This window comes from Microchirus variegatus (genome assembly GCF_963457635.1).
Source record: "Microchirus variegatus genome assembly, chromosome: 16".
NCBI classification, from domain to species: domain Eukaryota; kingdom Metazoa; phylum Chordata; class Actinopteri; order Pleuronectiformes; family Soleidae; genus Microchirus; species Microchirus variegatus.
This window is the reverse complement of record NC_139817.1, coordinates 3172042-3189936: the sequence shown is the minus strand read 5'-3', so window position 1 is coordinate 3189936 and position 17895 is coordinate 3172042. Positions and strand designations below refer to the sequence as shown.

General features: G+C 39.8%; 1 protein-coding gene across 1 annotated transcript in view; it reads right to left on the bottom strand.

The window, feature by feature from the left end:
* dgkg (diacylglycerol kinase, gamma) overlaps positions 1–17895 on the bottom strand; it is a gene marked incomplete at both ends in the record, with an annotated part of 72549 nt that overhangs the window by 31189 nt on the left and 23465 nt on the right. The window contains 3 exons of the mRNA XM_083902664.1: positions 15890–16050; positions 17626–17715; positions 17806–17891. Of these exons, the coding sequence (XP_083758790.1) occupies positions 15890–16050; positions 17626–17715; positions 17806–17891 (337 nt within the window). The remainder of the gene's footprint in view (positions 1–15889; positions 16051–17625; positions 17716–17805; positions 17892–17895) is intronic.

The following is a 17895-nucleotide window of genomic DNA, read 5'->3' as shown; positions in this document are numbered from 1 at the left end:
GGTTCTACTTAGAACTTTTCATAATTCAGAAAGTAGATATTTTTGCATTTGCTGATGTTTTATTCTACACTCCTAGAAATAAGGGTTCCAAAAGGGCTCTTCTACAAGGGCTGAGGTTCCACCTGGAACCATTTGCTTCTGAAAAACCCTTTCCCGACACTAATGGTTCCAGTAAGAACCATTTTGATCCAAAGAACCCTTTATAAAAGGTTCTACCTGGAACCAAAAAGGGTTCTCCTATGAGGACAAGCCGAATAACCTTATATGGTTCTACTTAGAACTTTTTATAATTCAGAAAGTAGATATTTTACATTTTCTGATGTTTTATTCTACACTCTTAGAAATAAGGGTTCCAAAAGGGTCCTTCTACAAGGGCTGAGGTTCTACCTGGAATCATATTTTGCTTCTGAAAAACCCTTTTCCCAAAGAAAGGGTTTTTCAAGGGTTCTTGGTAACACTAATGGTTCCAGTGAGAACCATTTTGATCAAGAGAACCCTTTAAAACCCCTTTCCTGAATAAAGGGTTTTAAAATGGTTCTTGGTGGAACCCTCCCGAAAGGGTTCCAGGTGGAATCTTTATAAAACCTGGAGCCAAAAAGGGTTCTCCTGTGAGGACAAGCCGAAGAACCTTATATGGTTTCATTTCTAAGAGTGTATACGTGCAGCACATAGTGTCCAGCAGAGTTCTGGACACACGCTATAGCGTGACCTCAGGTTGAGCTTGACCAGAGCTGCGTCTGCTCGGCTCAGGCCCCCGAGGACGTGGATCTGTGTCCTTCCACAGATTAACGACGGCTGTGCACATGAAATAAGATCAAGACGCATGTGTTGCGAGATTAAATCGGCTATATGTCACAGGACCGACGTATGGCTAATGTAGACGTAAAGGCTGGAAGTAAGAGCTGGAGAGCGGAGGAGGAGGAGGAGGAGAGTGTCACAGTGACGGTGGAGTCGCTAACGATGTTAACACGTGAAGAAGAAGAAGAGGAAGAAGAAGATTCATCCCTTCACTCTGTCACCGTGTAATAGCATCATCTGCTGCCGCGGCTGTAAGTGCTTCACAGAGACGCAGAGGCAGATTCGCGCAACCAGACATTAATGCACACAAACAACAATACGATAACCCAATTAGCTCCTGACACAACAGCACTTTAAAAAATGAAGCAAACAAATAAATCTGTGTCCCCGCGCCAAACCCATAATCACAAACTGCTGAGAACAAACATCACGGTCGCAACTTCAGCTCTGTTGGTGCCAAATATTGATTTTTTTAAAATTCAAAAATCACTTCCTGACGACTTTGCGACACCTGTTGGTGGCGCCGTTCTCATTAAAACTCGCTCTCTACGTTCTACGGTTGTCACACAAATCAGCGGCTCGTCGGATCAGATTGATGTTTGGTCATTTTTGCCTTTTTTCTCTAGGGAGCTCCCCCTACAGTTTTGGAGGACATATTTTTACGTAACCGTCCATCGATCGTCTACCGCTACATCCTCAATGTTGTAAAAAAAACTGAGCCGACGAACGCAAGTCAGTCCATGTCCGTCGAAATCCGCTTTCCACGATTCCGTGTTTTTCAATTAGCTACTTTTTGATAAAAAGCCGGTCCAGTCATTTCCTCGTCTTCGTTTTCTCCAACAACGTCGAAAACAACGCAATCTCTGCCTCGATGTCTTTCGAGTTTCTTGCGAGACCCAAGAAGACCCAATCTAAGGACTCCAGCCCTGATCTTGCTAGGCTGGTTTTCCCACTAACAGACAGTAGGGGGCAGTAAATGCAGCCCCCCATCCCCTCCACAACAAGACATTTAACCATCACAACGATTCTCTAGAGATGTTAAATTAGGGTAAAGTTCCTGCGTAGTTCTGCTTTAAGCAATGACGCAAATTCTGTAAATTATGGTCCCTTTAAGAGTCAAATAATCCATAAATCAGGAGATGACTGACAGCCTAATACTTGACACTCGAGGTACTCACTAAACTCAAGGCTGCAAGAGCCTAAAAATACTGAGATTTAAATAAATGCAGGGAAAACCTGGAACAGAACAAAAGTTCTCCAGCTATCTTGTATTTCTAGCTTCCCAAAATAATCCACATCCTTTTTTTTAGCCCAAGAAAGGCTACGAACATCTGATGCCTCCAAGGGTCAACGCTCGGGTCAACGCAAGATGGACGGACCGGTGGACGTCTGCAGAACATCTACACCTGCCCTGAAGGCAATGGACAACCCTCAACCACCGGTCACCTGGGACAGCAATGCAAGTATGGACGGTCTTGGATCAACAAACAAAGGTCAGTGGTCACCAAATGGAACTAGGAAAGACTGGACTGGCTTTCCTCAACGGAGCTGAACGTCCAAGGACATTTGCCAGAAGAAGAAGAAGAAGAAGAAGAACGTGGGTTTTCTGATGATTATTTCGGTCCAGTCTGAACTGGATCCAAAGAGTTTAAAGACTTGATATACGAGAACATAAGCGGGAGCAAGTTTCGGATCGTGAAAAGTCCGAAAATAAACGCCCATAAATATAAAGCAAACAACATCGCGACGTCTTTAAACTTGATATAGAGCGACGATATTACCAACCTGGACAAGTGTCAGTAGGATACAACAGGCCAGTGCGGGCAACGTTTTTTTCAGGCAACAAGTTGTTTTTTTTTTTACGGCAACATTTACACGTTCTGGCAGCGTGAAACGACCACTGTCGTACTTCATTCCACGGTAAACGTATCTGTTGTGAACTCCGCCGCGTGATCCCTCCGCTAATAAAAAGGGGGCGAGTAATTACAGCAAAGCGTCCCATCCTGTGACTCTGGCAAGCAAAAAAAAAAACAAAAAAAACATCTGCGCTGACGAGGCTGGCAGCGCGCCCGCCCGCCCGTGCAGGTGTTTCAAGCGCTCGGCAAACAAGGAGAGGGGAAGGTTGCGAGGAGACAGGTGGACAAGTGCGATTATATGCATCCTCGTCTGTCACCCTCTCCCCCCCCCCTCCCTCCCCGCCCTCCGCCCCAAAACAAAGAAAAAACAAAAAACCCCAGCGATGGCTGTTGCAACACAGCGCAGAAGTCACGGCATCAGCGAATCTCTGAGTCTGAAAATAGAGCTGCATCTGCTGCTTTAACGGAGCGCAGAAGCTCAAACGGGCACCTGGGGACGAGGCCAGGAGACATCATCACACACCCGACTTTACCCAAACTAGAAACCTAAATCTCAGCACACATAGTACGGCAGCAGGAAACACGGGACACTTCACCGCCGCTTGCTTTACGGGGATTGTTTGTCACGACGGGCGGTTTCGTGTGTCACCGGAGCCGTTTCTTGCTATATGCGGACTATGCAGCTGCGTAGGGCCCCACGGCCACCAGGGGGCCCCCAAACTGCAAGTTCAGACTCATATTTTATTATATTTTTTGAGAATTAAAAGTACCTGTCTTTATTTGCATGTATTGGATGCATTCATTGGATGCATTCATTATGCATATAATCAGAGAAAAAGTTAGGAATATCTACCTCCAGTTTGAAAAAAATAGGGGCCCCCAAATAGTATCTCGCATAGGGCCCCCAAACAGCTAGAAACGGCCCTGCGTGTCACCACGCCCGTCAAAAAATATGTGATATTTTCCATGCCGTTCGAGACACAACAACAACAACAACAACAACAACAACAAGTGCAAGACGTCACCCCAGCGTGACCCACAGGCCGCTGGCACAGATGTAGGTTTTCAGTTCACCCTCGTTGTGTTTCACTGGCCTCTCTGGTGTTTTTTCGTTTAATGCCAACTAGAAACGTCAGACAGGCTACGTCCACAGGACACATTAAACCGGCGTTTTAAACCCCCCCCAAAACACTAGCGGCTTTTGCCCATCCAGACTAAAACACAGCACCAAAGCTACCAAACAAAAACTGAACCACTATCATTTTTTTGAACATCTCCATTCTGGCTCATCCAGAAACCAATCGTTGTTGTTAACTTCTCTGCTGTCTGTAATGTACGTTAAATTTACTCTGAGTTGGTGCATAAAACTGAAAAAGGCCACAAGAAAAACAGTGTGTGTGAGAGTGTGTGTGTGTGTGTGTGTGTGTGTTGGAGATAGAGATGCAGTAGCACTGGCACATGCTGAAGGTCAGGGGAAGTATCAGTGACAGGAAGTCAGCGTCTGCCAGGTTCAGACCAGGTTACCGCAGTAATGAATGACCGTGCTGAGTGACACCTGGCTGGTCTTAAAGATGAGCTGCACCACGCTCACACACAAGGACGTGTACAAATACATACAGTAGATCGTCTTTACAAACATGTTCGTATGTGAAACAACCGAAAACCCAGAATAATACAACTGCCGCAAGTCTCAAACTCGTGGCTCGGGGGGGGCCACATGCAGCCCTCCATCTGATTGCAAGTATCACCGAATGACTTGAAATTTATCTTCATAATAGTCGGCATCGCCCTGAACAAGGATCTGTTGAAAATATTTGCATATCTCTTAAGGGATAATTTTCATGATTTTTTGAAAATCAGGAAATGATCCATTTGCCCTGATGCACTTTGACAGTGAACTGAGTTTAATCTCGAAAACAAAAAGTATCTCGGAATGACTTGAAATTGTATGCAGTAATTGTCGGCATCGCCCTGAACAAGGATCCTTTGAAAATATTTGGATATCTCTTAAGGAATAATTTTAGTGAATTTTTGAATATCAGGAAATGATCCATTTGCCCTGATAAACTTTGACAATGAGCTGAGTTTAATCTCAAAAACAAAAAGTATCTCGGAATGACTTGAAATTGTACACAGTAATAGTCGGCATCGCCCGGAACAAGGATCTGTTGAAAATATTCGCAAACCTCATAAGGAATAATTTTCATGAATTTTTGAAAATTCAGGAAATGATCCATTTGCCCTGATACACTTTGACAGTGAGCTGAGTTTAATCTCAAAAACAAAAAGTATCTCGGAATGACTTGACATTTACCTTCATAATAGTCGCCATCGCCCTGAACAAGGATCCGTTGAAAATATTTGAAAACCGCTTAAGGAATAATTTTAATGAATTTTTGAAAATCAGGAAATGATCCATTTGCCCTGATACACTTAGACAGTGAGCTGAGTTTAATCTCAAAAACAAAAAGTATCTCGGAATGACTTGAAATTGTACACAGTAATAGTCGGCATCGCCCTGAACAAGGATCCGTTGAAAATATTTGCATATCTCTTAAGGAATAATTTTCATGAATTTTTGAAAATCAGGAAATGATCCATTTGCCCTGATACACTTTGACAGTGAGCTGAGTTTAATCTTGAAAACAAAAAGTATCTCTGAATGACTTGAAATTTACCATCATAATAGTCGCATCACCCTGAACAAGGATTCATTGAAAATATTTGCATATCTCTTAAGGAATAATTGTCATGAAATTTTGAAAATCAGGAAATGATCCATTTGCCCTGATGCACTTTGACAGTGAGCTGAGTTTAATCTCAAAAACAAAAAGTATCTCTGAATGACTTGAAATTTACCTTCATAATAGTCGGCATTGCCCTGAACAAGGATCCGTTGAAAAAATTTGAAAACCGCTTAAGGAATAATTTTAATGAATTTTTGAAAATCAGGAAATGATCCATTTGCCCTGATACACTTTGACAATGAACTGAGTTTAATCTCAAAAACAAAAAGTATCTCGGAATGACTTGAAATTTACCTTCATAATAGTCGGCATCGCCCTGAACAAGGATCCGTTGAAAATATTTGAAAACCGCTTAAGGAATAATTTTAATGAATTTTTTTAAATCAGGAAATGATCCATTTGCCCTGATACACTTTGACAATGAACTGAGTTTAATCTCAAAAACAAAAAGTATCTCCGAATGACTTGAAATTGTGCACAGTAATAGTCGGCATCGCCCTGAACAAGGATCCATTGAAAATATTTGCATATCTCTTAAGGAATAATTTTAATGAATTTTTGAAAATCAGGAAATGATCCATTTGCCCTGATACACTTTGACAGTGAGCTGAGTTTAATCTCAAAAACAAAAAGTATCTCGGAATGACTTGAAATTTACCTTCATAATAGTCGGCATCGCCCTGAACAAGGATCCATTGAAAATATTTGCATATCTCTTAAGGAATAATTTAAATGAATTTTTGAATATCAGGAAATGATCCATTTGCCCTGATACACTTTGACAGTGAGCTGAGTTTAATCTCAAAAACAAAAAGTATCTCGGAATGACTTGAAATTTACCTTCATAATAGTCGGCATCGCCCTGAACAAGGATCCATTGAAAATATTAGCATATCTCTTAAGGAATAATTTTCATGAATTTTTGAAAATCAGGAAATGATCCATTTGCCCTGATACACTTTGACAATGAACTGAGTTTAATCTCAAAAACAAAAAGTATCTCCGAATGACTTGAAATTTATCTTCATAATAGTCGGCATCGCCCTGAACAAGGATCAGTTGAAAATATTTGCATATCTCTTAAGGAATAATTTTAATGAATTTTTGAATATCAGGAAATGATCCATTTGCCCTGATACACTTTGACAGTGAGCTGAGTTTAATCTCAAAAACAAAAAGTATCTCGGAATGACTTGAAATTTACCTTCATAATAGTCGGCATCGCCCTGAACAAGGATCCGTTGAAAATATTTGAAAACCGCTTAAGGAATAATTTTAATGAATTTTTGAATATCAGGAAATTATCCATTTGCCCTGATACACTTTGACAATGAACTGAGTTTAATCTCAAAAACAAAAAGTATCTCCAAATGACTTGAAATTGTGCACAGTAATAGTCGGCATCGCCCTGAACAAGGATCCATTGAAAATATTTGCATATCTCTTAAGGAATAATTTTAATGAATTTTTGAATATCAGGAAATGATCCATTTGCCCTGATACACTTTGACAGTGAGCTGAGTTTAATCTTGAAAACAAAAAGTATCTCGGAATGACTTGAAATTGAACACAGTAATAGTCGGCATCGCCCTGAACAAGGATCCGTTGAAAATATTTGAAAACCGCTTAAGGAATAATTTTAATGAATTTTTGAAAATCAGGAAATTATCCATTTGCCCTGATACACTTTGACAGTGATCTGTTTTTTCAAAAAAACTAAAAGTATCTCAGAATGACTTGAAATTGTACATAGTGATAGTCGGCGTGACCCTGAACAAGGATCCGTTGAAAATATTTGCATATCTCTTAAGGAATAATTTTAATGAATTTTTGAATATCAGGAAATTATCCATTTGCCCTGATACACTTTGACAGTGAACTGAGTTTAATCTCGAAAACAAAAAGTATCTCGGAATGACTTGAAATTTACCTTCATAATAGTCGGCATCGCCCTGAACAAGGATCAGTTGAAAATATTTGCATATCTCTTAAGGAATAATTTTAATGAATTTTTGAATATCAGGAAATGATCCATTTGCCCTGATACACTTTGACAGTGAGCTGAGTTTAATCTCAAAAACAAAAAGTATCTCGGAATGACTTGAAATTTACCTTCATAATAGTCGGCATCGCCCTGAACAAGGATCCGTTGAAAATATTTGAAAACCGCTTAAGGAATAATTTTAATGAATTTTTGAATATCAGGAAATTATCCATTTGCCCTGATACACTTTGACAATGAACTGAGTTTAATCTCAAAAACAAAAAGTATCTCCAAATGACTTGAAATTGTGCACAGTAATAGTCGGCATCGCCCTGAACAAGGATCCATTGAAAATATTTGCATATCTCTTAAGGAATAATTTTAATGAATTTTTGAATATCAGGAAATGATCCATTTGCCCTGATACACTTTGACAGTGAGCTGAGTTTAATCTTGAAAACAAAAAGTATCTCGGAATGACTTGAAATTGAACACAGTAATAGTCGGCATCGCCCTGAACAAGGATCCGTTGAAAATATTTGAAAACCGCTTAAGGAATAATTTTAATGAATTTTTGAAAATCAGGAAATTATCCATTTGCCCTGATACACTTTGACAGTGATCTGTTTTTTCAAAAAAACTAAAAGTATCTCAGAATGACTTGAAATTGTACATAGTGATAGTCGGCGTGACCCTGAACAAGGATCCGTTGAAAATATTTGCATATCTCTTAAGGAATAATTTTAATGAATTTTTGAATATCAGGAAATTATCCATTTGCCCTGATACACTTTGACAGTGAACTGAGTTTAATCTCGAAAACAAAAAGTATCTCGGAATGACTTGAAATTTACCTTCATAATAGTCGGCATCGCCCTGAACAAGGATCTGTTGAAAATATTTGCATATCTCTTAAGGAATCATTTTCATGATTTTTTGAAAATCAGGAAATGATCCATTTGCCCTGATACACTTTGACAGTGAACTGAGTTTAATCTCGAAAACAAAAAGTATCTCGGAATGACTTGAAATTGTACGCAGTATTGTCGGCATCGCCCTGAACAAGGATCCTTTGAAAATATTTGGATATCTCTTAAGGAATAATTTTAGTGAATTTTTGAAAATCAGGAAATTATCCATTTGCCCTGATACACTTTGAAAGTGATCTGTTTTTTCAAAAAAACTAAAAGTATCTCAGAATGACTTGAAATTGTACATAGTGATAGTCGGCGTGATCCTGAACAAGGCTCCGTTGAAAATATTTGCATATCTCTTAAGGAATAATTTTAATGAATTTTTGAATATCAGTAAATTATCCATTTGCCCTGATACACTTTGAAAGTGAGCTGAGTTTAATCTTGAAAACAAAAAGTATCTCGGAATGACTTGAAATTGAACACAGTAATAGTCGGCATCGCCCTGAACAAGGATCCGTTGAAAATATTTGCATATCTCTTAAGGAATAATTTTAATGAATTTTTGAATATCAGGAAATGATCCATTTGCCCTGATACACTTTGACAATGAGCTGAGTTTAATCTCAAAAACAAAAAGTATCTCGGAATGACTTGAAATTTACCTTCATAATAGTTGGCATCGCCCTGAACAAGGATCCGTTGAAAAAATTTGAAAACCGCTTAAGGAATAATTTTAATGAATTTTTGAAAATCAGGAAATGATCCATTTGCCCTGATAAACTTTGACAATGAGCTGAGTTTAATCTCAAAAACAAAAAGTATCTCGGAATGACTTGAAATTTACCTTCATAATAGTCGGCATCGCCCTGAACAAGGATCCGTTGAAAATATTCGCAAACCTCATAAGGAATAATTTTCATGAATTTTTGAAAATCAGGAAATGATCCATTTGCCCTGATACACTTTGACAATGAACTGAGTTTAATCTCAAAAACAAAAAGTATCTCGGAATGACTTGAAATTTACCTTCATAATAGTCGGCATCGCCCTGAACAAGGATCCGTTGAAAATGTTTGAAAACCACTTAAGGGATAATTTTAATGATTTTTTTAAAATCAGGAAATTATCCATTTGCCCTGATACACTTTGACAATGAACTGAGTTTAATCTCAAAATTAAAAAGTATCTCGGAATGACTTGAAATTTACCTTCATAATAGTCGGCATCGCCCTGAACAAGGATCCATTGAAAATATTAGCATATCTCTTAAGGAATAATTTTCATGAATTTTTGAAAATCAGGAAATGATCCATTTGCCCTGATACACTTTGACAATGAACTGAGTTTAATCTCAAAAACAAAAAGTATCTCCGAATGACTTGAAATTTATCTTCATTATAGTCGGCATCGCCCTGAACAAGGATCAGTTGAAAATATTTGCATATCTCTTAAGGAATAATTTTAATGAATTTTTGAATATCAGGAAATGATCCATTTGCCCTGATACACTTTGACAGTGAGCTGAGTTTAATCTCAAAAACAAAAAGTATCTCGGAATGACTTGAAATTTACCTATATAATAGTCGGCATCGCCCTGAACAAGGATCCGTTGAAAATATTAGCATATCTCTTAAGGAATAATTTTAATGAATTTTTGAATATCAGGAAATGATCCATTTGCCCTGATACACTTTGACAGTGAGCTGAGTTTAATCTCAAAAACAAAAAGTATCTCCGAATGACTTGAAATTGTGCACAGTAATAGTCGGCATCGCCCTGAACAAGGATCCATTGAAAATATTTGCATATCTCTTAAGGAATAATTTTAATGAATTTTTGAATATCAGGAAATGATCCATTTGCCCTGATACACTTTGACAATGAGCTGAGTTTAATCTCAAAAACAAAAAGTATCTCGGAATGACTTGAAATTTACCTTCATAATAGTTGGCATCGCCCTGAACAAGGATCCATTGAAAATATTTGCATAACTCTTAAGGATTAATTTTAATGAATTTTTGAATATCAGGAAATGATCCATTTGCCCTGATACACTTTGACAGTGAGCTGAGTTTAATCTCAAAAACAAAAAGTATCTCGGAATGACTTGAAATTTACCTTCATAATAGTCGGCATCGCCCTGAACAAGGATCCGTTGAAAATATTTGAAAACCGCTTAAGGAATAATTTTCATGAATTTTTGAATATCAGGAAATGATCCATTTGCCCTGATACACTTTGACAATGAACTGAGTTTAATCTCAAAAACAAAAAGTATCTCCGAATGACTTGAAATTGTGCACAGTAATAGTCGGCATCGCCCTGAACAAGGATCCATTGAAAATATTTGCATATCTCTTAAGGAATAATTTTAATGAATTTTTGAAAATCAGGAAATGATCCATTTGCCCTGATACACTTTGACAGTGAGCTGAGTATAGTCTCACAAACCAATGGTTTCGGTCCATAAAATGTCCCAAAACCTCCAAATATATTATATCATATTTTAATTACCTCTTTAATATAAGGAGCAACAAAAGGGGAAAATAACCACATTTAAGAAGCTGAAGAAACAGAAAACTTGTATTAATTTCTAAAATAAAACCGTTTAAACCAATGAAACGACGATCAAAATAGTTTGACAGCGCTCTCATGATGTCACAGCAGGTCGTCCGACAGCTCAGACTCAGTGAGCGACTTATAAGTCCATTAGAAGAAGCACAGGAGACTCTACACCGTGCCACGAAAAATCAAAGTCAGGGATTGCGGTACACATGAGGAATGTTGTCGGCCACACACTCTCACACACTGGTACACATTTACACCCGTCCACAGGAACAGTCTCACTGCAGAGGGATCAGCTTCCTCACTGTAACCTGAGGCGGCGTCTTTAATGGCTGCTGACATGGTGTGATTTCCTCCTCTCAGATTCCTCTCTCAGGATTCTTTCCACGCTGCAGGTCAAGTGAAGACACCGCCGACGCACGACCTGAACGAGCGCACAGATGCTCGAATAACCCTCCGCCGCCGTTGTTCATGAATGAAACGGTTTATATCAATGACACAAACACTTTAGGAGGGATATTTCAGCCGTGAACGCCCCCTGCTGGCTCTCACTGCAAACACAGAAAAACAGTGGGACACGAGGAGAACCCAATAAAATGTATATTTATCACTTTAATTCACTGATACACAGCCTTTTCGGAGTGGAAATTGCAGTTTGTGTCACTGATCACTCTCCTGCAATTTGATATCACAGCACATACGAGTTGTTGATCCACTGCTGCCTCCATCACTAACTTCAAAAGTCTTATTTTGTGACATTTGTGTTTGAAAAGCTTTGTTCAGTTTTACCTCAGTGACACAAAGTGACCACACGAGGCAGCAGAAGGACAGCAGCTCCAGTGTCAAATCACTCCAGTGTAAAATCACTGATTTTATCTATGGGGTTTGGTGTGGAAGAGTGAGTGCCAACCATCCAACCATGTCAACCCACCAACCAACGTTAACCAAACAACCAACCGACCAACCAACATGTCAATCAACCATCCAACGTCAACCAACCAACCAACATGACAACCAACCACCCAACCAACAAGTCACATGCCAAACAACCAACCAAACAAACAACCAACATGTCAACCAACCATCCAACGTCAACCAACCAACATCTCAACCAACCAGCCAACAAGTCAACAAGCCAATCAACCATCCAACGTCAACCAACCAACATGACAACCAACCAACCAACCCTCCAATGTCAACCAACCGAAAAAAAACAACATGTCAACCAACCAACATGTCAACCAACCATCCAACAAGTCACAAGCCAAACAACCAACCAACCAAACAAACAACCAACATGTCAACCAACCATCCAACGTCAACCAACCAACATGTCAACCAACCGACCAACCAAGCAAACAAACAACCAACATTTCAATCAACCAACCAACCAACCAACCATCCATCCAACGTCAGCCAACCAACCTACCAACAAGTCAATCAACCAACCAACCAACCAACATGTCAACCAACCTACCAACATGTCAACCAACCTACCAACAAGTCAATCAACCAACCAAACAACCAACCATCCAACGTGAACCAAACAACCAACCAACATGTCAACCAACCAACCAACAAGCCAACAAACCAACCAACATGTCAATCAACCATCCAACGTCAACCAACTAACCAACTAACCAACCAACCAAACAACCAACCAACAAAGCAATTTAAAGTTTTTGTGTGTTTTATCGGCCGATATGTTCCAGGGAAATACATTATGGGATTCATGGCTTTCCCAAATACGCACATACACCACCTGACACATACTTGGTAGAATGGGCGGAGCAACAACACTTCCATGCTACGAGAATCGCGTACTTGTGAATTGGAACAGTGCTCGACTTGGCCTGCGGCTTCACAAACACGGTGAAACGCACAAAAGTCACATTTGCAGGTCTGAAACTCCGATGTACAATAAACAGAGCCAGCAGGGGGCGCACACAGTGTGCACAGTGATGCACCGGGGAAAACTTTGACTTTACATCATCCTGCCTGTGAGTTAACGTCATCACACACATTTAAAAACGAGGCAGGAAGTATCCGGATTACCGAGCAATAAAAATGCGACATTATGGATTTATATATAAACAGCAGGCAGAGGCTGCACACACACACACGCACACACACACACACACACACACACACACACACACACGCACACACACACACACACACACACACACACACACACAGAGTCTTATTGCTCTCTTTTGTGTTTGCAGCCCCCACAGTGAACCCAGTGCACAGAGCCGCTCTCCTCAGCCTATTAAATCCTCAGCTCCTACTGTATAATGATGATACAAACCACTTTTAATGCCAAATATAAATAAAGAGTTTACCATAAAACCGTAAAAAGAAACACAACAAAAAGTTCTTATTACAATAAAGTCTAAAAAATGTAAAGGAAAAAAGCTCTCGTGACTTCGCGCTTCCTCGCCCGAGCCAAACGCACCATGTCACCACGTGACCACCATTAAGTCAGCGAGATGAAGGACAGATGACTGTGGAGGCTTTTCAGCCTCCCGTCGCCGCGGCAACCAGGAAAAAAAAATCAAAGAAAGAAAGGTTCTGTGACGGGACGACAGGAAACGCAGACCGTGTACGGAGGTGAAAGCAGGTTTTTTTTTTTTTTGCTCAGTTACTCAGAGACCATCTGTCAGCGCTCGGCTCCTGGAGGCGCTGAGATCTGTCAGCGATCGACCTACAAACATCCACATCTTCATATTTACATCACATGTTTTCCCCTTTGAGAAATATGTTAGCTTTTCTTTTTAGCTTCAGGTCGATGAGACGTTTAAAAACTAAAGTAAATAAAAGGAGTCTTTGTTTACATTCTGAAATAATTCATCTTCAACTGATTTGAAACATATTCGCTCATTTCTGCCTTTTATCTTTGTCATTTAAAGCTAAATATTCCTTATTATTATTAATAAATGTTTCCTCGATTTCATGATCAGCTGTTATTATAGTTCTGTTCCTTCTATAGTTATCATAGTTATAGTTTAGTAGTTGTTTTAGGAGTTGTTTTAGTAATAATTTTTTGTAGTTTGGTAGTTGTTTTAGTAGTAGTTTGGTTAGTAGTTTAGTAGTAGTTTTGTTAGTTCTTTTAGTAGTAGTTTGGTTAGTGGATTAGCAGTAATTTGTTAGTAGTTTTTGGTAGTAGTTTAGGTTGTATTTTTTTGGTAGTAGTTTAGTAGTAGTTTTGGTAGTAGTTAAGTAGTAGTTTTGTTAGTTGTTTTAGTAGTAATTTGTTTGTAGTTTGGTAGTAGTTTAGTCGTTGTTTTAGTAGTAGTTTGGTTAGTAGTTTAGTTGTAGTTTTGTTAGTTCTTTTAGTAGTAGTTTGGTTGGTAGCTTAGCAATGATTTGTTAGTAGTTTTTGGTAGTAGTTTAGGTTGTAATTTTGGTAGTAGTTAAGTAGTAGTTTTGTTAGTTGTTTTAGTAGTAATTTGTTTGTAGTTTGGTAGTAGTTTAGTAGTTGTTTAAGGAGTAGTTTGGTTAGTAGTTTAGTAGTAGTTTTGTTAGTAGTTTTGGTAGAAGTTTAGTAGCAGTTTTGGTAGTAGTTTAGCCATAGTTTTGGTGGAAGTTTAGTCGTAGTTTTGGTAGTAGTTTAGTCGTAGTATTGGTAGTAGTTTAGTAGTAGTTTTGGTAGCAGTTAAGTTATAGCTTTGGTAGCAGTTTAGTGGTAGTTTTGGTAGTAGTTTAACAGTAGTTTAGCCGTAGTTTTGGTAGTAGTTTAGTCGTAGTATTGGTAGTAGTTTAGTAGTAGTTTTGGTAGCCGTTAAGTTGTAGTTTTGGTAGCAGTTTAGTGGTAGTTTTGGTAGAAGTTTAGCAGTAGTTTCTGGGGTCAATGGAGCAGTGGGGGCGGGGCGTGGATGCTGCGCTTCTCTATGATGATTGGAGGAAGTGTCTGAAAGGCGGAGTCAGTTTTTGATTGACAGTCTTCTCTGCCTCAGTCTTGTGTGGATTTTGCGATGAAGTGCGTCGACGAACACGTGCTCTATGTGTGTGTTATTTATTCTGTGATACAGAACATTCTCACGTGTACAAACACACACACACGGTCAATAAAAACACTATTTTTACATCATCGCTTCTTCTTGTTCTCTCTCGTTGTTTGTTTGTAGAACTGATGTAAGACTCTCTGTATAAATAGCAGGACATCAGGTGGGGGTGGCACATATGTCACCACTCCGCGGTCACATGTGCTGCATATGTAATGCTTTTGGCCGAGGTTTTTCGCTCGTCAGCTTATTCGCGCTCCAATGTTGAAGGAGGAGCAGAAAAACAGCAGATGGCGCCGACTTTAGCCGCTCTGTTCGATGACTCAGCTCAAAGTTTTGGCAAAGCGTCAAGCTCTTCCACTCTGGTTTCCACTGCTGCTGTGATCACACGTAAGTCTGGCTGCTGTGGATCCGCTCGCTCTGCACAGCTCTGCTGTGGTGACGGAGGAGATTCATCTTCAATAAGTGAATACGTTTACGGTCGTCGTCAAACTGGAAGAGCGAGGTGTCGAGGTGTCGTCGCTCTGTAACCTCACACCGAGAACGTCGTCGCTTCGCAAAGGCCGCGTTTGTCACTTTAAAAAAACGTCCCTGAGCTTTTGTACTTTACATTTAAAAAAAAATAATACTAATAAATAAATATATAAAAGTTGCTTAGCAACTGGGAGCTGGCAGCGTCTTCCTTTTCCTTCCAGTTGAGTCTGCTAATTCACTGACGTCCACACAGACACAAAGTTTAGTCTCTGACGCAGCGTAAAAACACTTCTGCAAACGTACTATTTATTAAGTTTGAGATGAAGAACGAGGATCAGTCGCCTAACCGGGAAGTGAGCTGAAGCTCATTCAGCTCCCTGACGTCATCGAACTCTGTCTATTGTTATTGTTTTGATTGTGAAGTGGCTGAAATCATGTTTTTATTTATTAATTGAGGCTTTTTGATTTTGTGCATTGGATTTTCAGACGTTAAAGACGCTCATTTTGCTTGTGACGCATTCTAATGATCGCTTTCACTCACCACGCCGATGGAGAAGTAGTTGTTGACGATGCTGTAGGGCACCGGGTCGCCCTTCTCCTCCTTGTCGCCGGGGACGATGTCGATGTTCCATCGGTCCAGCACCACCTCAGTGCTGTGCTCGATGTCCCGGAGGAACTTCAGCAAGCTGCCGCCCTCGTAACCTTCCCGAGAGACGAGAGGAAGAGGAAGAGGAAGAGAGCAAGTGGAAAATAAGAATGAACAACACCGGCAGGGTTTCTATATGTAGACCCACTTTGTGAATGTGGTGACCCAAATCACAAAATCAGTCAATTCGTGTGCAATGTTGAGACTGATTTACATTAAATTAATTAATTATATGCATGGAATTTAAAACGTATGCAGAAATCTCTACTTCAAATTTGGGAAAATTCCTCACATTTTTTGGCGGATCCACAAAAAAATCTTCCGTGATCTATCTATGGGTCCCGACCCAGTCTTTGAGAAACTCTACTTAGGTGTACACTCTTAGAAATAAAAGTGCTAAGTAGAACCATTCGGAGGGTTCCACCAAGAACCATTTCATAACCCTTTATTCAGGAAAGGGGTTTTAAAGGGTTCTCTGGATCAAAATGGTTCTCACTGGAACCATTAGTGTTACCAAGAACCCTTGAAAAACCCTTTCTTTGGGCAAAGGGTTTTTCAGAAGCAAAATATGGTTCCAGGTAGAACCTCAGCCCTTGTAGAAGACCCTTTTGGAACCCTTATTTCTAAGAGTGTAGAATAAAACATCAGAAAATGTAAAAATATCTACTTTCTGAATTATAAAAAGTTCTAAGTAGAACCATATAAGGTTCTTCGGCTTGTCCTCATAGGAGAACCCTTTTTGGCTCCAGGTAGAACCTTTTTATAAAGGTTCCAGGAAAGGGGTTTTAAAGGGTTCTCTGGATCAAAATGGTTCTCACTGGAACCATTAGTGTTACCAAGAACCCTTGAAAAACCCTTTCTTTGGGAAAAGGGTTTTTCAGAAGCAAAATATGGTTCCAGGTAGAACCTCAGCCCTTGTAGAAGACCCTTTTGGAACCCTTATTTCTAAGAGTGTAGAATAAAACATCAGAAAATGTAAAAATATCTACTTTCTGAATTATAAAAAGTTCTAAGTAGAACCATATAAGGTTCTTCGGCTTGTCCTCATAGGAGAACCCTTTTTGGCTCCAGGTAGAACCTTTTTTATAAAGGTTCCAGGAAAGGGGTTTTAAAGGGTTCTCTGGATCAAAATGGTTCTCACTGGAACCATTAGTGTTACCAAGAACACCTTGAAAAACACTTTCTTTGGGAAAAGGATTTTTGAGAAGCAAATTGTTCCAGGTAGAACCTCAGCCCTTGTAGAAGAACCCTTTTGGAACCCTTATTTCTAAGAGCGTGGTACATCTTAACCTTATCATTTCCAGTCGGAATAGTTGTTTTTGCCCAATAATTCCATAAAAACCTTTCCGTTTATTATAATTCAAGTGATCTGAGAAAGAACTGGACTAATCTAGGCTCTCTAGCACAGTTCAGACAGAGACAGCGCCACCTATTGCCTGTTCTACTAAGCAGCTGCATGAACACGTCCCCTCAACGGTAATATCAATATTCTAGCATTGATAACAACTGCCTACTTCGCAAAGAAACCTAAAAAAAAAAATCACTTTTACAGAGTCTTTCGACCTGGGAGTGAACGCCCCCGAAAAAACCGATATAATCCTGAGATTAAAGTGTGTTTGCGAGCGTCTCACCTCCTCCCCATCGTAAACAGCGAGCCAGGTCGTTCCCCGTGCCCAGAGGGAGGATGGCGACTGGAGGATGCCTGGCAAAGCTGGCTTTGTCTGCAAGACAATACGTGTCGATAAATGTGATCTTTGTCAAGGAACGTTAACAAAAGTGTGTTTACAGCGTATATAGATGAGCGTACGTACCTATACAGTCGAGGATCCAGCCCACGGTGCCGTCGCCGCCGCAGGCGAGCACCCGGAAATCAGGGACGTCGTGGAAAAAGTTGAGCCTGT